The sequence below is a fragment of the Syngnathus scovelli genome, chromosome 11 (genome assembly GCF_024217435.2).
Source record: "Syngnathus scovelli strain Florida chromosome 11, RoL_Ssco_1.2, whole genome shotgun sequence".
Lineage (NCBI taxonomy): Eukaryota > Metazoa > Chordata > Actinopteri > Syngnathiformes > Syngnathidae > Syngnathus > Syngnathus scovelli.
This window is the reverse complement of record NC_090857.1, coordinates 7,715,439-7,740,322: the sequence shown is the minus strand read 5'-3', so window position 1 is coordinate 7,740,322 and position 24,884 is coordinate 7,715,439. Positions and strand designations below refer to the sequence as shown.

The 24,884-nt window shown below is 43.3% G+C and overlaps 3 protein-coding genes across 6 annotated transcripts in view; 2 read left to right on the top strand and 1 right to left on the bottom strand.

The window, feature by feature from the left end:
- The first annotated feature begins 309 nt into the window (after window positions 1–309).
- zc3h10 (zinc finger CCCH-type containing 10) lies at window positions 310–4,008 on the top strand. The gene is made up of 3 exons (XM_049732793.1): window positions 310–508; window positions 1,129–2,469; window positions 2,762–4,008. The coding sequence occupies exons 2-3, from the start codon at window positions 1,222–1,224 to the stop codon at window positions 3,260–3,262; spliced, it is 1,749 nt and encodes a 582-aa protein (XP_049588750.1). The 5' UTR covers window positions 310–508; window positions 1,129–1,221; the 3' UTR covers window positions 3,263–4,008.
- A 135-nt stretch (window positions 4,009–4,143) lies between these two features.
- On the top strand, window positions 4,144–20,159 carry esyt1b (extended synaptotagmin-like protein 1b). The gene is made up of 52 exons (XM_049732792.1): window positions 4,144–4,364; window positions 4,479–4,873; window positions 5,607–5,648; window positions 6,329–6,463; window positions 6,530–6,603; window positions 6,672–6,744; window positions 6,827–6,916; window positions 7,021–7,076; window positions 7,504–7,624; window positions 7,696–7,872; window positions 8,020–8,102; window positions 8,234–8,282; window positions 8,522–8,611; window positions 8,693–8,788; window positions 9,107–9,178; window positions 9,253–9,339; window positions 9,445–9,594; window positions 9,682–9,792; window positions 9,857–10,033; window positions 10,114–10,199; window positions 10,281–10,329; window positions 10,424–10,513; window positions 10,594–10,689; window positions 10,775–10,846; window positions 10,960–11,046; window positions 11,124–11,270; window positions 11,346–11,458; window positions 11,539–11,716; window positions 11,867–12,043; window positions 12,139–12,221; window positions 12,320–12,368; window positions 12,440–12,529; window positions 12,607–12,702; window positions 12,874–12,945; window positions 13,068–13,154; window positions 13,224–13,370; window positions 13,448–13,560; window positions 13,633–13,699; window positions 13,774–13,962; window positions 14,580–14,750; window positions 14,910–14,992; window positions 15,058–15,106; window positions 15,186–15,275; window positions 15,365–15,460; window positions 15,534–15,605; window positions 15,687–15,773; window positions 15,856–16,002; window positions 16,086–16,234; window positions 16,408–16,539; window positions 16,954–17,056; window positions 17,154–17,203; window positions 19,680–20,159. The coding sequence occupies exons 2-52, from the start codon at window positions 4,514–4,516 to the stop codon at window positions 19,705–19,707; spliced, it is 5,388 nt and encodes a 1,795-aa protein (XP_049588749.1). The 5' UTR covers window positions 4,144–4,364; window positions 4,479–4,513; the 3' UTR covers window positions 19,708–20,159.
- A 3,204-nt stretch (window positions 20,160–23,363) lies between these two features.
- LOC125976691 (low-density lipoprotein receptor-related protein 1) overlaps window positions 23,364–24,884 on the bottom strand; it is a 72,831-nt gene continuing 71,310 nt past the window's right edge. For all 4 annotated transcript variants that reach the window (XM_049732487.2, XM_049732488.2, XM_049732489.2 and 1 more), the window contains one exon: window positions 23,364–24,859. In XM_049732487.2, coding sequence (XP_049588444.1) covers window positions 24,719–24,859 — 141 coding nt within the window. In that variant the 3' untranslated portion in view covers window positions 23,364–24,718. The remainder of the gene's footprint in view (window positions 24,860–24,884) is intronic.

The following is a 24,884-nucleotide window of genomic DNA, read 5'->3' as shown; positions in this document are numbered from 1 at the left end:
TTTTTATCTGGCCCTCACTTGCTCTTGGCTGCACGTCCAATATTTTGTAGTATTTTTTTTTTTTTTTTTTTTTTTTTTTTTTTTGTATGTGCGGTGGCTGCAAACAGCAGGAGCACGTACGTTTGTGCAAGCATGTTTACATGACGTTTTCTTATGCTTTTCAAACGAACAACTACGTGACTTCGACTGTGCAATGCCTCGGCGTTATTCGAAACCTCAGAGGTTTTTTGGGGCACACATAACCCAGGAAAAACTTATTTGAGAACAGTTTGTCATCCGTGCCGCTAGGGGGTAGCAATGTACGGCGATTGCGGACGCCGAAGAAGAGCTTTCTTTTCGGTGGTGAAAGAACCCGTAAGGGAAACGGAAAACAAAACAGCACGTAGGCCTCAAATGAATTCAAACACCTACGTGGTCATCTCAAAGTAAAATCATCGTTACTGGTTCGGCGTGTACCACAGTTGCGTGCTTCGCCGTGGTACTTTGATATTCTGCTCGTATCTATTAGGTAAGGTGGCATTTGTAGTACTTAGCGAGTTAGCGGCTAGCCGTAGCCAGCTAAGGTTAGCGAGCACGATCTTAAGAACGGACGTCGAATGTTCGACGAGATGAATTCAAAAAATATATGCTTGCTAGATTATATTTCACTATGAATTTAACTAGTTCGAACGTTTGATAACCCTAATTGATATCCATGAACCTTGCGTCACGTTTTTTTGGTTAGTTTAAGACGTCATACTTGTTTCGTCGTAATCTTGTTTGTCCGCTCCGCGGCCGGTTATAATAGTAGTAAAAAAGCACATGTTATTGTTCTAGCTCCATCTAAAGTGCCTCGTAGAGACTTTTAAATACTGCTCGAAGCAGTGTTTTCAACTAATGATCCAATTCGTGTTATGCCATCTCAAGATTGACATTTTACTTTGACGTCTGCGAGTCAGAAGCTGAATTGCACATTGTTCATAGAGTAAATGTTTGGCTACAGCTCACGGCAGGTACAGTTCCAGCTTCTTACCTTATGTATATGAAAAGTACCAGAATATATTGGGGCACATCTAACATTTGTGTAGGGCTAGATATTGAATTTTATTGTCAATTTCAGTTCTCAGTTCCTCATTGTCTGTTTTGCAGGTCTTCAATCCGTGACTGAATTCCCTGCAGATATAGTTGCCACAAAGTGCACACTAATGAGTGCTGTATTCTCCTCGAGCTGGGCCCAGCGCCATGCCTGATCGAGACAGCTCCTACCTGTCAGGTGGCGGTGGGAGTGGTAGCAATCTAAGTGAAGAGGGAGGATCGGGCTCTGCTTGCGCTACAGATTGCAGAGTAGGTTCAGAAGGGGGTGTTGGAAGCATGGACGGGGGAGGCTCACTCGGCAATGGCATTAGTTTTGGCCTTGGGGGAGGTGCAATGTTAAACTCTGGATTAATGCTAGATGGGGTGTGCAGGGATTTTATTCGTAATGTTTGTAAGAGAGGGAAGCGTTGTCGCTTTAAGCATCCCGATTTTAATGAGGTGCCAGACTTAGGGGTGCAAAAGAATGAATTCATTTTTTGCCACGATTACCAGAATAAAGAATGCTTGCGCATCAACTGTCGCTTTGTACACGGCACGAAAGAAGATGAGGAATATTACAAGAAAAATGGAGAGTTGCCACTTGCGCTGAGAGCAAAAGTTGCAGCACGACTTGGCCTCTCACCCACAGATCTGCCGCATAGTAGAGGGGAGGTCCCAATCTGCAGAGACTTTTTGAAAGGGGAATGCCAGAGGGGCAGTAAGTGTAAATTTCGTCATGTCCAAAAAGACTATGAATATGATCTCACTGGGCTTGGCGTGAGTGGTTTGCTTGGGGCCGCTGCGAGTGTAATGGTATCTGCAGGAAGTGGCATCGGTGCAGCCGGAGCGAGCGGAGGAGCCAGTGTGGGGATTCCAGGGCTTGTGGGAGGTGTGGCTGGAAATAATATTCTAGGGGTGGCCTGCCCAGGCATGAGTGCTTGCAGAGATGCAAGTGTCGCAGGAGTAGGCGTCAGCGCAGGAGTGGCGGGCGTCAGTGCGACAGTAGCGGGCGTCAGTGCGGGAGTAGCGGGCGTCAGTGCAGGTGTAGGTACCGTCAGTGCGGGAGTAGGGCCCGTCAGTGCGGCAGCAGTGAGTGTCAGTGCACCAGTGGTGAGCGTCAGTGCGCCAGCAGGCCCGTCAGGACAGAGGCGTTTCGACAGGACCCCGATGTCGGTCTACGAGCCCGTAGTTGAGAGCAGCGTCTTTGACTCGGCTAGCCTGGACAGCCCGCTTGAACAGACCGCACTCCAGATCAAGAGGCGGCGCTTGGAAAGCTTGCGACTGGCAGACAGCAGCGTCGGTGGCCACTATGACCTCGGGGTCCAGGCTACCTTGCCCACACGCCCGGTGGAGTACAGGTTGTTGGAGGAGGAAAACAACCTGCTGAGGAAGAGAGTGGAAGAGTTGAAGAAACAGGTCAGAACGAGAACACTTTTGAGATCACCGTCGAAAAATTGTTTTTAAGTATGACATCAAGTAGTTCCTACCAAATTGAATTGGAACTGCAACAAAGAAAATGCAGGCTAAAATTCAGTACAAAACAGATCAGAACAAATTGGTAAGAAATGTATTATTTTAATTAAGTCGGTCCCCTGAAAGTTTACAATAAATACACAAAGTCTACCACTACATTGCAATGTAGAATTGAATTTGATGACTTGTTGAGCGTTAACAAGAACTACAACCTGGCTTCTGTTCCTTCCCCCAGGTTGCCAACCTCATTTCTACCAATGAAGTTCTCTTGGAGCAGAACGCCCAATTCCGCGGTCAGGCAACAGTGATGACAGCCGCCCAGACTGAGCAGACCCTGGTACCTCCGGTGGGTGCAGTCAGCTCGTACAACCACGGCATCGCCCAGACTCACACCACGCTGAGCAGCACCGGGCTGCAGCCTCGACCCGTCACCCAGCAAGATCTGGTGGCGTCCACCGGCGCTCCCGCGGCGCCCCCTAACAACGCGGCGCCACCCCCTCATCTGAACCCCGAAATTACGCCGCTGTCGGCCGCTCTGGCGCAGACCATCGCCCAGGGGATGGCGCCTCCAGTTTCTATGGCACCGGTGGCGGTGTCCGTGGCTCCGGTGGCCGTGTCTATGTCCATGACGCAGCCTCTGCCGGGCATCACCATGAGCCACGCCACGACGCCCATGGTGTCGTATCCCATTGCCAGTCAGAGCATGAGGATCACCACTCTGCCTCATATTACCTGATAAGTGGTAATGACGCGACCCTCAAGCCAAAACAGATCGTCAAACTGACTGTTTTACGGCTACATTGACAAAAAAATTATGTAACAATACATGGATACAAGTTTCAAATTGTTCTATTACGAGAATAAAGTTCAACTAATACGAGAAGAACTAAATTGGCTCATCTCTTGATTGTTCAGTCTGATCTGACAGAAAATGTTTAAAAGCTACTAATGATTGATGAATATGTACAGTGGTCAACTACGCTGGCTGCTGGTTTCAGACTTGCAGAGTCATTTTGAGAGTCCCCAGTTAAAGCTACATGGATTTGATTTGTTTTTCTTTTTATTTAGTAAAACATCTTTATTCTTCTTGTGGTAATGACTTTATTCTCGTATTATAAAAACGTTTTTCTTATAATTCTGCTATTTACATTTCCCTTTATTGTCTACTGATTGCATTTAATCCGATTGCGGATCAAGTTAAACCTATGTTTCCCTCTAGAGATCAGTAAAGAAACCTTTGGCCCTTGACTTTTAGCTAATGACGCAACGGCCTTTTTTTTTCCCCCTTGATTATTGTAAACACAAAAAAAATGTTAAAATGCTAAAAACTGATCATCGCATTTTTGTTTACACTTGCACTAGACTAGTTGTGGATTAGTTGATCAACACCTAAACTCTGCACGACAATTCAAAAGCAAGTGGTGTGGTTTGTCTGAAGTCATGCGCACACAAAATAAACACTATGTGATAACCAGGAGCAAAGCTTTCTTCAACATCTCTTTGACATAAAAGGGTGGAGTCACGTTGTCTAAACTTGCTTTAATGCTTTCGACTTTCACAGCAGCACGACATCCGTGTCTCGACAATTCTGAATTGAGTGATGCCAATTTGCTCTTTACATGATCGTCGCTCGGTCGTAAGCAGTCAAGGACGCATTTTGTTCCAGTGGGCGTGTTTTCTGCGCGATAACGGGACGGAGGAAGAAAGAGGAGCAGAACTCAACGGCGAACGACTTGTGCAAACCTAACCGCAAAACCACGTCAACCAGGCGGATTTTGCAATCACCTTAAATATGCGGTTCGGACCTTGAAGTAATTACAGCTACAATCTGTATTTCGGTACTTTACTTTTTCTTGAACGGTTGCTTGACGCGTTGAAATGTCGGCCGATTAAGTCAGTATAAAGGCATTTTTACGGGTATTTTTTTTAAATTCTGTACCATATTTATTAAGGGATTCATCTGCGAGCTCAAAGACTTAAAAGGACAATGCAGAGCGAGAAATCGGAGCCGAAAGTCGACGAGGGTTCGGGCCCGGACAATCCCGAGATGAGCGCGTCGAGTGACGGCACCGAAGTGCAGCCTCTTCCCCGGGCCAAGGGGATTAACGCCGTGGCGGTGTTATGGACTTTTGGGAAGTGCCTGGGAGCTTTGCTTCCCGTCTACCTGGCCGGCTATTACCGGGTCAGCACCAGCCTGCTGGTGTGCGGTATGATGGTGTATACGGGATGGAAGCATGCTCGGGAGGCCAAAGAAGAGAGGCTGAAATCGGCCATGCAGCTGTTCGGCGACGAGGAGGAGCCAGGCAGCTTGAAAATGTCCAAAATAAAGCGAGACCTACCTGCGTGGGTAAGACATGGCCCATTAACATCAGCTTTATTGACATGCACGAAATGCAGTTGCAGACCAAAGAAAAACATTCAATACAAATACTCAAGCAACATTTGACTTATTGCATAGACTGTTAATACTTGTTTTCATCTCTCTAAACAAGTGAGTCGTTTCAATATTTTAGATGGAAGCTACATTTGAAATGCAATCCTATTCCAAAATCAATGTATCTGCCAGTGCATCCCGACAGCAAAAGCCCAAAATGGAAATGTGATTTGACACAAGTTCTTCTGTGAGGCCACACCCAGTTTTGCTCTCGGCCCTGGAGAATTCTTGCTGTCTGAGTGCTTTTCCACTTTGGTCTTGGCAAACAGAAAGAATGCATCAAGCATACTAACAAATGTATGGACATGTGCAGAGACTTCATGAAATGCCTAAAGAGAAAACTGTCCTTTAAAAGTACTCTGTGATGCAAAGCACAAAATGTCTATGAAATGTCTGTTTAAAAGCACAACATTGCCATTGAACTCTTTAGAATGGATAATTATAATATTCAGATATTTTAATTTGCTTGAAAGCTTATTACAAATCAATTCCCCCCATTTATTGTAGTTTATTTATTACTGTTTAGTGACAACATTGACAAGGCGTATTATGGAAAAGAGTCAAACAGGCTCTCGTTCAACATTGCAAAACGTACCTAAACACATTTTAACTATAAATTTCCTTTTTTTTTCCTTCTCCACCACAGGTCAACTTTCCAGATGTTGAGAAAGTAGAATGGCTGAACAAGGTAAACCAAAAATCTCTTTGTATGGCCTTTTATTGAAGCGCACACTGGATCAAATACAGCCGCTATGCTGACAGACTGATGCTTCTGCATCGACATGTGACCGCTCGCTGCAGCCATGTTGAAGGCAGCGAGGGCAACACCCATTCCGTTGTCGCAGCCGCACGATCTGTACCGCAAACGCAGGAGCAGTACAGATTTCGTGCCAGTCAACCCGCTCAACATTTCCACTTTACTGTGGCCTAGCTCACAGGAAGAGGAAGAAGCAGCCCCCCCTGGCCACATGAAGAAACAGCTGGTTTTGTTCTCCCTTTTCTCGTTTATACTTTATAAAGTCACAGATAAAAAACAACTCTAAAAGGATCACAAGACATTCAAAGCACAGAGTGGAGTTATGAATCTGCTACATGAATCTGCTACTGGGACATTCAGGCCTCCATGTGAGCAGGAATCTGATGACTCACTCTCCACTTATGCCAGTTGTTGCCAACCTTTTATAAAATTAAGCACACTGCGCCTACTTCTCATTCTTCCCCCCGTGGGACTAGAATGTGTTTTCATGGCAACGGTCTCTGAAATGAAATAACAGTGGAGAAATGAGCAGTAGCCTTGTTGGTTATAAGTCAGCTGCTTATTTAACCCAAAGGCCACACACAATTTTGAGTCTAAATGTGTCGTTGTAGGTGCTTCAGCAGGTATGGCCCTTTGTGGGTCAGTACTTGGAGAAGCTCCTGGTGGAGACCATCGCTCCGTCTATCCGAGCCTCGAGCAGCCACCTCCAGACGCTCAGTTTCACCAAAGTGGACATGGGCGACAAGGTGACGTCATTTTAGCTTTAATGCTATGATGTTGAACGTGTTATAACGTGTTCTGTTTCCTCGCAGGCCATGAAGGTGGTCGGGATCAAGGCGCACACAGAGAATGACAAAAGACAAGTCCTGCTTGATTTGTATATCAGGTAGAATACAAACTTTTTGCTATATCACATTTTACAATGCTAAAATGTGGGTCACATGTTCCTCTTAGCTTTGTTGGCAATGTGGAGATCAACGTGGAAGTAAAGAGATACTTCTGCAAAGCTGGAGTCAAAGGAATGCAAGTGAGTCGCCATCTTAAGTGTCACATGAAGGAAGGAATCTCCGTGCAAATGTCACATTTCTGTCCTTTGTGTGTGGGCGTAGTTGAATGGGATGATGCGAGTCATTCTGGAGCCTCTGATCGGAGATGTGCCCATTGTGGGCGCCGTCACCATGTTCTTCATCCGCAGACCCGTAGGTTGATCTATCTACATTGACCTTTATTGACCCCTCCCCCAAACCTCTCCTGCGTGTCTCCTATTGTTTGACAATTATTGATGATATTTATGTCATTCCAGAAACTCGATATCAACTGGACCGGGTTGACCAATTTGTTGGATATCCCTGGATTGAAGTGAGTCATGCTCGGATAACCTCATATTTTTTACGCCATTTTTTAAAAATGAGAAATACCGTGATTGAACCAAGCAAAACAGATGATTCATGATTTGTTTATACTGGAAATAAGTTGTCATAACAAGCTACTCAACACAAGTCAAACCTCGATGTTGATAAGGTTACCGCTCTGTAAGTATGTGCTGGTTATCAGAAGCAAAAACATCACGGTTGCTGTGCTTGCTTACGAAATTCAAAACATATTTTCAGGAAAAGGCAACTAATAAAGGATTATTTTATTTTATTTTATTAGATGAGCATCTTAAAAAAAGATTTAAAAACAATTTAAATTCATGCAAATTTTGTTATGTGGTAATTAAGGTGAACATCAATATTTATATTGGCATAATGTGACTTTGCCATGTCTCCTCCATCTTGGTCTTCAGTGTCATGTCCGACAGCATGATCATGGATGCCATCGCCTCCTTCTTGGTGCTGCCCAACCGTCTGGTCGTCCCCCTGGTTCCAAACCTACATTTGGCACATCTTCGCTCCCCTTTGCCCAGGGTAATGATGCCATACGCAGCAACTCGTGACCTCACGTGTGTCATATTAAATTCTGTCATTATGATCCCAAGGGTGTGGTGCGCATCCACCTTGTGGAGGCCCAGAATCTAGCAGCAAAGGACCACTACGTGAAAGGCGTCATGGCGGGCTTGTCAGACCCCTACGCTATATTGCGGGTGGGGCCTCAGATGTTCACCTCCCACCACATTGACAACACAGATTCACCCAAGTGGGGGGAGATGTATGAGGTAAGGAACAATGAATCCTTATGTGCGACATTCACTCGTCGGACTGACTTTGAATGTTCCGTTTTCATTCATTCACTGTGAGTCCACAGCCATTTTCCAACCATTCTGTCTGTCTACATTTTTTTGTACGTGTGTCTGCTGCACCAGGTGATAGTCCATGAAGTGCCTGGTCAGGAACTGGAGGTGGAGGTTTATGACAAAGATCCAGACCAGGATGATTTCCTGGGAAGGTAAATCTGCGTCATTCTCTCTCATCATTTGTGTGTTTACATTTCAATCACTCAGTGTTGAAGTAATCATTGTTTGTTTTTCCCCCAAGGTGTGTTTACTGATTTGATGTCCTTTTTTCTCTCCCATGTAGGACCAAATTGGATTTGGGCATTGTGAAGAAGTCCATAGCTGTTGATAATGTAAGAAAAATACTGTTTTTGGAAAATTTGGGAATGAAAGAAAATAAAAATGCTGGAAAATTGAACTCAGACAATTTGGAACTATTTAGTTGGACAAGTTTGACTTGACATTATGAATGTTGAAAATTCTCTTCACCATTGCAAACTCCAAAAACAATACTATAACATCTGATCTTTATAAGCAGATTTTTGCTTTTTATTTGTTAGATTGTGTTAAGTGGTCTGATTATTCTCCTCAGTGGTTCCCTTTGAAGGATACACCCTCAGGTCGGGTCCATCTTAAACTGGAGTGGTTGGCCTTGATGCCAAACACTGATCGACTTGAGCAGGTGTGCTTCCATTATTTCCTGACTAAACGTCTCTCTTCTTCACTGTACCAAAATATTCACGGTAATTCTCTCCCTTTCCAGATCCTGAAAAGGAACGAGAGTGTGACCAGTAAAACGGCCGACCCGCCCTCATCCGCCATTTTGGTGGTTTACCTTGACAAGGCTGAATCACTGCCAGTGAGTCAACGAGCTGGCCGTTGCTTCCTGTGTGGTTGTCATCTGGCATTCTGCACAGTTGTTCCCGTGGCCTCTAACCCTGTTAACACACACGCACACACACGGCTATTTTTAGCCCCTCCCACTCCGTGACAAAATGTGTGGAACTCATTGCGGTCTTGCTGTAGATCTTTTCCTCCTTAAATCTGACTCATACGCTTGCTTGCTGCATGCAAGTTGCTGGTGAATTTCCACACTTTTTTTTCACGTGGCTTTCTGCTACAAGTCACATGCTCTATTATTTATTCACAAAATATATTTTTTCCTTCAATACTCTAGATGAAAAAGGGGAACAAAGAGCCCAATCCCATGGTGCAGTTATCTGTGCAGGACATCACCAGGGAGAGCAAGGTTGATCCAAATTACAATGTTACAAATTATATAGCGTTTATTGGTCATGTAAACACTTATTCTGTTTCTTAAAGACATGTTCCACAACTGTTAATCCAGAGTGGGAAGAAGCCTTTACGTTTTTCATCCAAGATCCACGCAAACAGGATATTGACATTCAGGTAACTTTTCAATCGCTGCTTTATTATTTATAATATTTGGTGGGACTGCAAAATAAATACAAGAGATTTTAGAAAGATAATCACGTCTTTTAACTGCGTGACCAGGTGAAGGATGTTGACCGGGTGCAGACATTGGGTAGTCTGTCCATCCCGCTGTCTCGCGTGCTGTCCACTTCTGGCCTTTCTCTGGACCAGTGGTTCCAGTTGGACAACTCCGGATCCGCCAGTCGCATTTATATCAACGCAGTACTCAGGGTAAATCACTCGTGGAATTACACAAATTATGAATTTGGTTGCCAGGTTCAAGAGTTGGCCCCCATTCTGTTTTTGGTCCACTTGTAGATGCTGTGGTTAGATGAAGAGCGTATCACAGCCGATGTGTCGTCTAACCTGGAATCCAAAGGCAAACAGTTACCGCAGGAGACATCTCCACACTCCAGCTTTGCCTCTGAGGTAAGAAAACCTGGTCCAATTCCTCGCCCTCCTCCTACTAATTGTAAATCACTCGTATTTGCAGGGGCTGCTCAGAATCCACCTGCTGGCTGGGCAGAACCTGGTTCCCAAAGACAACATGATGGGGGGCATGGTGAAAGGCAAGAGTGACCCCTATGTGAAGATCAATATAGGCGGGGAAACATTCATAAGCGAATCCATCAATGCGAATCTCAACCCCACCTGGAATGAGATGTATGAGGTAAATAAATGCCCGTAATCACTCGAAGGTGATTTACGTGATCATATCTCGGATACAATTTTAAATTCATTCCCCTTCAGGTGATTTTGACACAGTTGCCTGGTCAGGAGCTACAGCTGGAGGTGTTTGATAAAGATATGGACATGAAGGATGATTTCATGGGCAGGTAGTTTGATATTCAATATATTGATGCTCGTTAAATGAGTAAATTGCCCTTTTAATAAATGTCATTTTACTCCCAAAATAGGCTCAAGATCAATCTAAAGGACATCATTGAGTCACAATACACTGATCAGGTACAAGTATATATTTTTTTCTTCACTTGCCCTTGTAGGCACCACTCCCACATCCTTCTAGTATTCAAATAATTCCATGTGTGTGTGTTATCAGTGGTACACTCTCAATGATGTCAAGTCCGGTCGAGTTCACCTGACCCTGGAATGGGTTCCAACAGTCCCAGAAGCAGACCAAGTGGATCAGGTTTGAACAAAAACAGTGCCAACGTGGAAAAAAATCAAATAAAATAATGATGATTTTCTTGATCTATTGTGCACTTTCAGGTTCTTCAGTTCTATTCCAGACAGTCCTACCAGAACAAGGCAGTTCCATCTGCAGGTCTTCTATTTGTCTTCATCCAACAAGCAGATGGTTTACCAGTAAGTCTGCTGGTGGAATGGAGCCCATAATACTAAATACGCGTTATATATTTTTTATCATTACCTGTAATTTAAACATCAACAGGTGAAGAAGAGTGGAAAAGAACCAAAAGTGGGAGCAGAGCTCATTCTTAGAAAAATGTCCCGCAAAACTACAGTGAGACTCCTCCTCCTTTTTTTTTTTTTTTTTTTAAATTAAAAAAAAGCTGTAGAGAGTGCAATAACAAGTTGAATGACATCCCTGAGTGAACCTTCTCATCTCTGCTGCAGGTGTGCGATCGCTCGACATCACCCGAGTGGGATGAGGCGTTCTGCTTCTTGGTCCGTGATCCCAAAGAGGATATTCTTGTTGTTAAGGTAGTAACAGTAAATCACAATTCAAGATCTGCTCCTCCCTCACTGTAACTTAAAGGCTAACACTTGTATTTCCCTAGCTCTCCCACAGCTGGACATTGCCCATGGGCTCTTTAGTGGTTCCAATTAAAGAGCTTCTCACTGAGCCGGAGCTGGTCCTGGATCAGTGGTTCCATCTGGACGGAGCCTCCCCTGAGAGTCAGCTTCTCCTTCGGGCTGAACTTAAGGTAGGAAAGCTTTGATTCAGATAAATCCTTCAAGTTTGAATCCTTTTAAAACTTCTTTTTTTTATTCGGACACAGATGCTGATACCAAGCAAGTGTCCCCGCCGTCCCAGTGATCAAGCTAAGGTCACTTTGAAAGACTCAATCCGTTTTCCCGATCAGCAGAAACAAGAGGGTGATATCATCCAAAAGTGAGCACACCATATATCCAACACGTCTCATCTCCGATCTAGTTTTTCTTCGTCTCTGATGCCTAGTAATGCATTTTTAGGTGCAGTTCAGTGGATCCTCCTATAGAAACTATTGTCCCGCAAGTGATGATGCATGAAGAAGGTGAAGGTGATGTAAAGATGCCTCAAGCTGATGTGGAAGAAGATATGAAAGAAGAAGCACCACCAGCTGTGGTGAAACCTCCCCATACTTCGCCAGATCTTAACTTTGCCACTGAGGTATATTGAAGATATTTCAAAACATGAAGAAAAGTATTAAGACAAAGAATTCCGGAATAACTTTTACTAAAATGCTGACAATGTTAACATTCAATTGATACAAAGGTTTCCAGCCCATGATTTTTTAATCCACCCTTCTTGTCTCTGTAGGGGCTAATGAGAATCATCCTCATGGAGGCTCAAGATCTGGTTGCCAAGGACAACCTGATGGGGGGTTTGAAGAAGGGCAAGAGTGACCCCTATGCAAAGATTACCGTTGGAGACGCCACATTTAAAAGCAACGTTGTCAAGGAGAACCTCAACCCCATCTGGAATGAGATGTATCAGGTGCTTAGCATGATTTCAGATCAGATAGATTGTGGAGAATACAAAATCCTTCCTTTATATGGGACAGTCATTTTATCTTCTCTGGATTCCAACAGGTGGTGATGAAGCCTCAGTCTGGACAGGACATCAACGTGGAGCTGTATGACAAAGACATGGACAAAGACGACTTTTTAGGAAGGTGAGGGTGTGCTGGAGCTTGTCCGTAAAGGGCCGAACGATCCCCTCAGCACATTTTAAACGGCAACCACAAAATAACCGTATCGGTATTGTCAACAGGTTCACCGTCAGTACGGCGGACATCGTTGGCTCCCAGTACACAGACCAGGTGAGTTCCTGACACCCAGCCTGCAACTTTCATATTTTGTTTTGCTCAAGAAGTATTTGCTTCTTTTGCAGTGGTACACTCTGAAGGATGTTAAGTCTGGTCGTGTTCGTCTCATACTGGAGTGGGTCCAGACAGTGTCCCATAATGGCACCTTGGACAAGGTGAGAACACGCTACACACTGCGCATATGACTACTTCCGATATTCTGTATGGTGTAACGTCTGTCTGTGTTTTTCAGGTGAAGCAACTGCAGTCGTTGCAGTCGTTCAAAAACAAGACGATTCCCTCTGCAGCTTTGCTCTTTGTTTATGTGGACAGAGCACACTCATTGCCAGTGAGTCACTTGTTTACATAACAGAAAAAAATACTACCAAAAACATGTCAAATATTTTTTGTAATTCCAAAATTAAATCATAAGTGATACAAACACCTTATTATAATTAATTAAATTTTAATGTGTGTGTTTTATTTTTTATAAACAATGTGTCTTTCTTTGTGTGTCCAGTTTAAAAAAAGTGGAAAGGAGCCAAAAGCTGGAGTTGAGCTGGCTTTGGGTAACACAACCTATAAAACTAAGGTATGGAAAGTCGTATATTTTTACTAATGGAGATGTTTAAATTCCAGTATTATTATTTTCAGTGTAAGTTTAAATCATGTTCACACACGCTTTAATGTTCTGACTTGCCTCCCTGTGCGAAGGTTTGTGATCGCACAAGGTCGCCTGAGTGGAACGAGGCATTCTATTTTTTGGTTCATGACCCTACTGAGGAGATGCTTGTCCTCAAGGTAGATACTCATCGCACCGAAAGCACGTGGTCTCTATCGAAGTATAATTTTGGGATATTTTGTCTTTAGTTATCCAGCGCTTGGGAGCAGCCACTGGGCTCGCTGGTGGTTCCTGTAAAAGAGCTGCTGTCGGAACCTCAGCTGGTCCTGGATCAGTGGATGTCTCTAGATGGAGCTTTGCCGGAGAGTGAGATCTTACTGAGGGCCGAACTCAAGGTAGGACAATCTCATCATGTCGTGGCAACTTTGGCAACATATCAACTTGTGTATTTTATTTTTTTTTTTGGCGACAGATATTGAACTCGGTGATGACGGAAGCCCCCCAGCCTTGTGGTCTCGCTTCAAAGAAAACAATCACGGTTTCCACCGAGGAGGAAGAAACTGGCTCGAGGCTTCCGTTAGTTGAGTGAGTGTTTTTATTTCACATTTCACTGGTTACAAATAAATAGAGCTTGCTCACCAGAGTGTGTTTTGTCAGTCTTGGCCAGATGAAGTACCCAGAAGATGAAGCAGGGTCCTTCACAATTCCGCCTCCTGATGCTACGGTTAGTTTGACTACATCATCATCTAAAGTTTGTCTAGTTCCGCCTTCACACTTGATACATTCGATCTAACTCAGTTGGTGGAGGAACAGGCGGACTTAGAAGAGCATCAAACCCCAGTCGACCATCAAGTTTATACAGAGGACACGGAGACACGAGATGACCAGGCTCACGTCACAGTGCCTGATCCTCCTGCTGAGCCCTTGAAGCCCAAAGTTGATGTTTCTCCACAACACACAACCCCCAGTCGGGACTTTGGCACTGAGGTGGGTCAACACTAGTGTCTATAATAATTAGCCAGTCACATACAGTAGTTGTCTTTTCAAAGAGTGGCTCGGGTACTGTACAGATTAAAATGAGAATATGATGACATTTTTGCCACAGCCCTTCCGCATTTATGATGAATCAACACCATGTTTTTTCCCCCAATGGCTGTGAATCAATGGGCTACTTCTGGTTTTCATTAACTGTTATTATGAAACTGGGATCTGATCTGAATCTTCTGTATGTAGGGCAAAGCTTAAAGGTTTAAGAGAACTTTTCTCATAAAAGGAGGCAATAACAATTAAACAATAACTACATTAAAACACCAGTTATACTCCATGAACCAGGAAGAGATTCAAGATTCAAGAGTTTTTTATTCGCCATGTTTGAGCGTGCCAAACAAGGAAGTAGTCTTTGTCTAACTAATGTACTAATAATTTAGTTTTTTTTTCCCCTTTTGACCTTAGCAATTATCCGCACTCTGCTGAGTGACATTCTATGGCCAATAGACAATAACAATGAACTCTTGGCTAACCCCCCCCCCCCCCCCACACACACACACACACACACACATATTTCTATCTAATTGACCACTGTGGCCTTATCTCATCGACTGCAGGGGCTGTTGAGGATTCATTTGCTGGAGGCCCAGAGTCTGGTTGCCAAGGACAACGTGATGATGATGAAGGGCAAGAGCGACCCCTATGTCAAGATCAATGTCGGAGGGCTTACATTCAAGAGCCATGTGGTCAAGGAGAACCTCAACCCCACCTGGAACGAGATGTACGAGGTAAATCTGGTTAAAGTTTCTAATGAAGACTCATCAATATTAAAATGTCAGATACAGCAATAAAGTTACTCCCAAATATCTGAGATGTTTTATTTGATATTTTAATGATTTGGTTATGTTTCATTAGTTGAGTTTTTCATTGCTGTTGTCCTTCTCCAGGTAGTTTTAAGCAGTCACAGTGTCCAGGAAATTCAACTCGAAGCGTTCGATAAAGATTTAGATTCTGATGACTTCCTGGGAAGGTTTGTGTCATGTGATGATGTAGTGGTACAGTACAGCAGATGATATTGTATGTTATGTTTTTTAGGTTCAGTATTAAACTCGGAGAGGTCATCAGGTCACAGTACATAGATCAGGTTTGGGTTTTTTTGCACATTTTTATTATGAATTTTTCTACTTGTCCTGCTTCAGTAGCTAACATAACTTGCGTTGCAGTGGTACACATTGAAGGATATCAAGTCCGGGCGGATTCACTTGATCCTTGAATGGGTTCCTACAGTAGCGCGTCCCGTCCAACTTGACAAGGTTTGGATTTTTATTGGGTAGAACATTTGCTACATACATTCAATATATAGTATACAGTTTTATGAATATGTCTAATCTTTTTTGTGCAGGTCCTGCAGCTTCAGTCTCTCCAGTTGTTTAAGAACAAAGCCATCCCCTCCGCTGCTTTGCTCTTTGTCCATTTGGAGCGAGCGCACTCATTACCCGTAAGTCGCCACCATCGTATTCAGAATGACTCACAGAATGTTGTCACACGTAAAAATGTGTACATTTTTCCAGCTGAAGAAGAGCGGAAAGGAGCCCAAAGCGGGAGCTGAGCTTGTTCTCGGCGACACAACCTACAAAACACAGGTGAGACTTTTAAAAGGTTGACACAACGTATCCTGAAATGATAAATTTATTCATTGTATTTGTTATTCCACATTTCTCAAGCTATGTGACCGCAGCACCAATCCTCAGTGGGGTGAGTCTTTCTACTTCCTTGTGCGTGACCCTCAACACCAGATGCTCGTATTCAAGGTAAGGCCGAGTCCATCATTGATGTTCATTATGCATTTTGATATTATGAAGTAGCTCACAAATTTATTTGTTGGCATCGCAGTTGTCTAGCGGCTGGGACCAACCAATGGGATCTCTGGTGGTTTGCGTGAAGGAGTTGCTGGCAGAGCCACAGCTGGTCCTGGATCAGTGGTTCCATCTGGATGGAGCGGGACCTGACAGCCAGGTTCTGATGAGGCTTGAACTCAAGGTGGGAATGAAAAGAGTTCAAGTGCACACGTCAGAACAAGTACTAGTCGACATCTCTTGTTCCTTGTTTTGACTCTTGACTAGGTTCTGGAGACCAAAATGGTGGAGATGATGAGTAGTGGGACTCTGCCTTGTGCTGACCCAAGTAATGGATCTGGGAATGGGCAGGTGAAGTTATCGCTTTCGTATGACACGAGAGAGGGAAAGCTGGTCATCATTGTACATGCCTGCAGGTAAGCGCTCACAATGGGATCATTCCAATCCTTTAGTTTTGCCACTTCTCCTCAAATGGAGGAAATGCGAACGACACAGACAAAAAGATACTGTTGCTGAGAGGCTCATTTGTACTGTGATGAGCAGGAAGATTGAGACTTGCTGAATGAATGCTTTTGGTGTCTGTGCACAGAGGTCTGTTGTGCTCCAGTAAGGACGCTGCCGACAGCTACGTCTCCATAATGCTGCTGCCAGACAAAAGCAAGGCCACCAAGAGGAAGACAGCTGTGAAGAAACGAGATTTCAACCCCGAATTTAATGAAAGGTACTAAAAAGTCTGACATTTATTTATTTATTTTTATTTTTTTTTTGATTTATTTTTTGTTCTTTATTTTATATTTATTGTTATTTATTATATTTATTAGTATATTTTTATTTTTGTAATTTTAATTTTAATTTAAATTTTTTTAATTTAAATTTAATTTTTTTTTATTTTTATTTTTGTAATTTTAATTTTAATTTTTTTAATTTTAATTTTTTTTACTTTTACTTTTATTTTTATTTATTTTTTTTGTTCTTATTTTTTATTTATTGTTATTTATTATATCTATTAGTATATTTATTTTTATTTTTAAAATTTTATTTATTTTACTTTTATTAGATTATTTATTTTTTGTTCTTTATTTTTTATTTATTGTTTTTTATTGCCTCATATCGTCTTTGCCAACTTTCCATGCAGGTTTGAATATAACTTGCTGGTGGATGAATTGAAGTTAAGGCACCTCAGCGTGACCGTGAAGAATAACGCGGCCTCATTCAGAAGTCGTGACGTCATTGGACAGGTGGTTATAACTTACTGTACTTTCCTTGTTTGACTTAAGTACATTGACTTTGACTTTTTAAATGTGCTTCAACAAATGTCTTCATCTTGTTCTGTAGGTGCAGATAGAGCTGGCGGAGGTGGAGCTGGTGCCTGGTGTTACTGAGTGGTAAGCATACAAATTAACTATTTAAAAAACTAAGTCATTAAAAAACATGTTCATTTCATTAATATGTTTCTAAATGTGATTTAAACATAATGGATTTAAGGAAGATGTGCATTCCAGTTCTTTTAAGTGAACTGAATCTTTAGAATCAGTTAATTCAAATATTCATTCAAACAAATCGTTCAAGGATTCTAAAGATTCAGTTCACTTTAAACTGGAATGCATATCACTAGTACAAAAGAATGCAGACGCCCATCGGTTTGCAGGTCGTAATAGCTGACTGGTTAGTGACACGGACTGTTACTTGGTAAGGACCTGGTTCAAGTCCAGGTGTGAGCATATACTTAAATGTGCTTTTAGAATTGGAGCCTTGTTTTGTATGCATATGCAAACAAATGGAAGTTTTTATGTGTTAATACATAAAGTGGCCCCGCCCCCAGTACAAAAGAATGCAGACAGCCAAGGGCTTCCAGGTCGAAATAGCCGACTGGTTAGTGACACGGGCACTTGCTTGGTAAAGACCTGGTTCGAGTCCAGGTGTGAGCATATACTTATATGTGCTTTTAGAATTGGAGCCTTGCTTTGTATGCATATGCAAACAAATGGAAGTTTTTGTGTACATAAAGTGCCCCCGCCCCCAGTACAAAAGAATGCAGACGGCCAAGGTCTTCCAGGTCGAAATAGCCGACTGGTTAGTGACATGGGCACTTGCTTGGTAAAGACCTGGTTCGAGTCCAGGTGTGAGCATATACCTAAATGTGCTTTTAGAATTGGAACCTTGCTTTGTATGCAAACAAATGGAAGTTGTTGTGTAAAGTGGCCCCGCCCCCAGTACAAAAGAATGCAGACGGCCAAGGGCTTCCAGGTCGAAATAGCCGACTGGTTAGTGACATGGGCACTTGCTTGGTAAAGACCTGGTTCGAGTCCAGGTGTGAGCATATACCTAAATGTGCTTTTAGAATTGGAACCTTGCTTTGTATGCATATGCAAACAAATGGAAGTTTTTATGTGTGAATACATAAAGTGGCCCCGCCCCCAAGTTGGCGGAGCAAGCCAATGGACATATTGGAAACATATTGGAATGCAGCCCCGAGGACTAGAGCTGGACACCTGTGACCTTTGACCATGATATTTCCCTAATAAAGTGGCCTGTTATTAGGTACACTTGAAAATGGAGGTGTACCTAATGGAGTGTCCGAGTGAGTCCCTCGTTAAGTGCAGGTGCGTGAAAAGTTTTAGCTCCTTTTGAACGTGAAAGTGGCTAAAACTTTTCACGCAGGTGCGCTTAACGAGGGCATATTGGAAAACATGTTGGAACGCGGCCCCGAGGACTAGAGCTTGACACCTGTGACCTTTGACCATGATATTTCCCTAATAAAGTGGCCTGTTATTAGGTACACTTGAAAATGGAGGTGTACCTAATGGAGTGTCCGAGTGAGTCCCTCGTTAAGTGCAGGTGCGTGAAAAGTTTTAGCTCTTTTTGAACGTGAAAGTGGCTAAAACTTTTCACGCAGGTGCGCTTAACGAGGGCATGTTGGAAAACATGTTGGAACGCGGCCCCGAGGACTAGAGCTTGACACCTGTGACCTTTGACCATGATATATCCCTAATAAAGTGGCCTGTTATTAGGTACACTTGAAAATGGCGGTGTACCTAATGGAGTGTCCGAGTGAGTCCCTCGTTAAGTGCAGGTGCGTGAAAAGTTTTAGCTCTTTTTGAACGTGAAAGTGGCTAAAACTTTTCACGCAGGTGCGCTTAACGAGGGCATGTTGGAAAACATGTTGGAACGCGGCCCCGAGGACTAGAGTTGACAACTGTGACCTTTGACCATGATATTTCCACTACACAAGGTTTAAAAAAAAAGAAAGAAAATAATTAAGTGTATTTTGAATGAACCGATTCAAAAGATTCAGTTCACATAACTGGAATGCACATTACTAGTACAAAACAGTGCAGACGACCATTGACTGCCAGGTCGAAACAGCCGACTGGATAATGACACGTGCTCTTGCTTGATAAGAACTTGGTACGATCCCAGGTGTGCGAATGTATATAGATGTGCATTTATTGTGCAATTACCCCTTCATTTATTTATTCTTTTTTTTTTTTACCTCGTGTAGTGTACCTATTAAAGTGTCCATGAGGTGTACCTACACATATTGTCATATAAAGCAGTTAACCAAATGTCTGATTTATATGTTTTAATTGGCGAACATAAAAACATGGAATAAAACACCAGACAAGTTTTAACATGAATGTTTATTAAAAATAATAATATTAAAAGTAAATTTCAAACCAGCAATCCAATGTGAAATTGCAGTGGATATATTGGATAACAATATTTAGGCGTATAGATGCATACACGTTATTTAAAAACTACAAGTGTTATAAAATCAAGATTACCCAAAGAGAAGCATAATCTCCCCGTTGTTGTTTTGGGGAAACAGCATTAACCAATCGGAATCTCTGTTCATTCCAGGTTCATTCTGAGAGATGAAGCAGAGTAACAAACACGCCGATGATGTCATGTCTCAAATGTGGCATGGCTGCAGCTTGCACATGATGCCTTCTTCTTCTTCTTCGCTGTAACAGGAAACTCGGAAGTGCTTTGCGCTAACTTAGGCTGTATAAGTTGAGGCACCTGAAACGCTCATATAACGCAGCCATCATGCACTCGGTACGGACAAGAGGAGAGCTTGACTCAAATTTAATAATCATAAAACTGAAGGAATTGAAGGAAAAAAAATCAAAAGGCTTGATTACACTTGTATCACTTCTAAATGCCACTTCAGTATTAGAAACTTGCTTGCTTGTGTTTGACGTTGCCTTTTTAATATATATTTTTTTATAAGATTACCATTGTTTTGCAAATGTTAAATTCTATTTGGGTTGTGTATATTTGCAATGATTACACAAGTGTGTTGGAAAATGAACACTTAAATAAATATTGTGCATCTCATTTGTTGTTTGGAGTTTTTGATTGCCCAAGTAATCACAAGAACTCGCACTCACTCACTCACTCACTCACTCACTCACTCACTCACTCACTCACTCACTCACTCACTCACTCACTCACTCACTCACTCACTCACTCACTCACTCACTCACTCACTCACTCTCACTCTCTCACTCTCTCACTCACTCACTCTCACTCTCACTCTCACACTCACTCACTCACACACTCACTCTTACACTCACACACACACACACACTCTCACTCACTCACTCACTCACTCACTCACTCACTCACTCACTCACTCACTCACTCACTCACTCACTCACTCACTCACTCACTCACTCACTCACTCACTCACTCACTCACTCAGACACTCACTCAGACACTCACTCAGACACTCACACTGACACTCACACTGACACACTCACACTGACACTCACTGATACTCACACTGACACTCACACTGACACTCTCACTGATACTCACACTGACACTCACACTGACACTCACACTGACACACTCACACTGACACTCACACTGACACACTCACACTGACACTCACACTGACACACTCACACTCACACTGACACACTCACACTCACACTCACACTGACACTCACACTGACACTCACACTCACACTCACTCACACTCACACTCACTCACACTCACACTGACACTCACACTCACACTGACACTCACACTCACACTGACACTCACACTGACACTCACACTGACACTCACACTGACACTCACACTCACTGACACTCACTGACACTCACACTGATACTCACACTGACACTCACACTGACACTCGCACTGATACTCACACTGATACTCACACTGACACTCACACTGACACTCACACTCACACTGACACTCACACTCACTCACTCACTCACTCACACTCACTCACTCACACTCACACTGACACTCACACTGACACTCACACTGACACTGACACTCACTCACTCACTCACTCACACTCACTCACTCACACTGACACTCACACTGACACTCACTGACACTCACACTGATACTCACACTGACACTCACACTGACACTCGCACTGACACTCGCACTGATACTCACACTGATACTCACACTGACACTCACACTCACACTGACACTCACACTCACACTCACACTGACACTCACACTGACACTCACACTGACACTCACACTGACACTCACACTGACACTCACACTCACTCACTCACACTCACATTGACACTCACACTGACACTCACACTGACACTCACACTGACACTCACACTCACTGACACTCACTGACACTCACACTGATACTCACACTGACACTCACACTGACACTCGCACTGATACTCACACTGATACTCACACTGACACTCACACTGACACTCGCACTGACACTCGCACTGATACTCACACTGATACTCACACTGACACTCACACTCACACTGACACTCACACTCACACTCACACTGACACTCACACTGACACTCACACTGACACTCACACTGACACTCACACTGACACTCACACTCACTCACTCACACTCACATTGACACTCACACTGACACTCACACTGACACTCACACTCACTGACACTCACTGACACTCACACTGATACTCACACTGACACTCACACTGACACTCGCACTGATACTCACACTGATACTCACACTGACACTCACACTGACACTCACACTCACACTGACACTCACACTCACTCACTCACTCACACTCACTCACTCACACTCACACTGACACTCACACTGACACTCACACTGACACTGACACTCACTCACACTGACACTCACACTGACACTCACTGACACTCACACTGATACTCACACTGACACTCACACTGACACTCGCACTGACACTCGCACTGATACTCACACTGATACTCACACTGACACTCACACTCACACTGACACTCACACTCACACTCACACTGACACTCACACTGACACTCACACTGACACTCACACTGACACTCACACTGACACTCACACTCACTCACTCACACTCACATTGACACTCACACTGACACTCACACTGACACTCACACTGACACTCACACTCACTCACTCACACTCACACTGACACTCACACTGACACTCACACTCACACTGACACTGACACTCACACTGACACTCACACTGACACTCACACTGACACTCACACTGACACTCACTCACACACACACACTGACACTGACACTCACACTCACACTGACACTCACACTGACACTCACACTCACTCACTCACACTGACACTCACACTCACTCACTCACACTGACACTCACACTCACTCACACTCACTCACTCACACTCACACTGACACTCACACTCACACTGACACTCACACTGACACTCACACTCACTCACTCACTCACACTCACTCACTCACACTGACACTCACACTGACACTCACACTGACACTCACACTGACACTCACTCACACTGACACTCACACTAACACTCACACTGACACTCACACTCACACACACACTGACACTGACACTGACACTCACACTGACACTGACACTGACACTCACACTCACTCACACTGACACTCACACTGACACTCACTCACTCACACTGACACTGACACTCACTCACTCACACTGACACTCACACTCACTCACTCACTCACTCTGACACACTCACACTCACACACTCACACTCACACACTCACACTCACACTCACACACTCACACTCACACTGACACTCACACTGACACTCACACTGACACTCACACTGACACTCACACTGACACTCACACTGACACTCACTCACACACACTGACACTCACTCACACACACTGACACACACACACACACACACACACACTCACACACACTCACACACACACACACACACACACACACACACACACACACACACACACACACACACACACACACACACACTCACACACACACACACACACACACTCACACACACTCACTCACACTCACACTCACACTCACACTCACACTCACACTCACTCACTCACACTCACTCACTCACACTCACACTCATTCACTCACAAAAACACACACTCACAAAAACTTTTTTGTCTGTACAATTTTCAATTTATTTATAACAATATCTGTTATTTAGTTTGTAAAGTACTCCAGCAAAAATTAAACAATAGTCTCTTTCCAGAAGAAAGTCTGAGCCTCCATGCATTGTGTACTATAAAAGCTAATTGTCATTTATTTAAAAAAAAAAAAAAAAAAAAACGATTCAACAATAATTGGAAAATGACTGAATTTCAGCAAAACTGCTGTTCAGGGGAAACAAAAATGATTGTACTTATCTCTCAATTACAATACAAAACATATACAGCTGCGTAAAATAACACTTGCTGACAGGTAATGCCAAAATAAAACATTGTGGCATTGTCAATCATTTCCGATATTAAAGATTGGTGTTACATGCACTAAGATTATGGCTGACACATTTCTGACAGAAGCAGCATTTTGAGCGTAAGGACAAGAGTGGTAGCATTAGCAGCGGCGTGACACACCAATTAGATACGGGAGGTTAGACACAGCTCAACAACACAAATACCAAATGACCTTAATGCACTTAAAGACAGTCGTTACAAAACGGTCCACTTAAGGTAAAAATCTACTCATGACTGACATTTTAGAAAAGGTCCATTAGGATCTCGGTTTCATCTGAAAGAACCTCAAGTGAAGCCTATCTCACCTTCAACTCAAGGAAGACCCTGTAAATCACGTGATACCATCTGGCCATGGAGACTGGCTGTGCTTTGGTCCTCCCAGTATTGACCAGCTGATCATGTTTTGCTTGAGCACATTCAAAACATCTGCCTGGAATGTTTTACCTGGGAGCAAAGTTTTCCAACATACGCGTCACACTTCAAAACAGTCATAAAAAGCCAACGCTGGCTTCACACGTAACCATATAAAGCCTACAAAATACCATTGAATCGGAATTCTGTGCAAGGAAGACGACACAATTGTTACAAGAACATCTGCTGCTGTACACAAACCCGGACGTGTTTCTCACAATCTTGCAAAGATCCTCATGAGGCCAGGCAGGCAACAGCCGCACAAATTGGGACAACTTTGAGTTTTGCCTTCCCCTCTCAAAGTCCACACAAACAACAAACAATTGGCACTGGTGAAATGGAAATTGTTTTTAGCTTCTTTTTTTCCTCTCTTGCTCTCTATACAAGTCATAAAAAAATATTGGGACAAAAATTAAAACTGCTCTGATGATAATGACTTCTAATTTTCCATTTCATTTTGCACAGAGGTAGTGGCTATTTAGGTAAAAGGGGAAGGGACATGTGGAAATTAAAAATCTCTCATAGAAAATGTTACTTGTTTTTGACCGGAGGAATCTCAAAAGAACAAAATATAATACTGCAATCACATACAAAAGTAGTCCTTCATTTTTGTACATTTTATACAGTGTTCACACTTTTTTTTGTCCTTTTCTCTCCCACTTTTTTGTTGGATTTTTTTGTCACTTTTTTTTTTCTTCACTAAAAGGCAAGAAGATGCGGTGTATTTGGAATAGCGTGACGGGGCGGGCTTACGCCAACGGGTCCACGAGGGGCTCCTCCTCTCCGCGAGACAACAGCTCCTTCTTCTCGTCCGTGCTGGCCAGCGAATTGCGACTGTTTTGGGCGCCCATGTACAACGTGGCGTACACCGGGTTGGTGAAGTTTGTAGGCTGGTAAAATGACATCACAAATAGA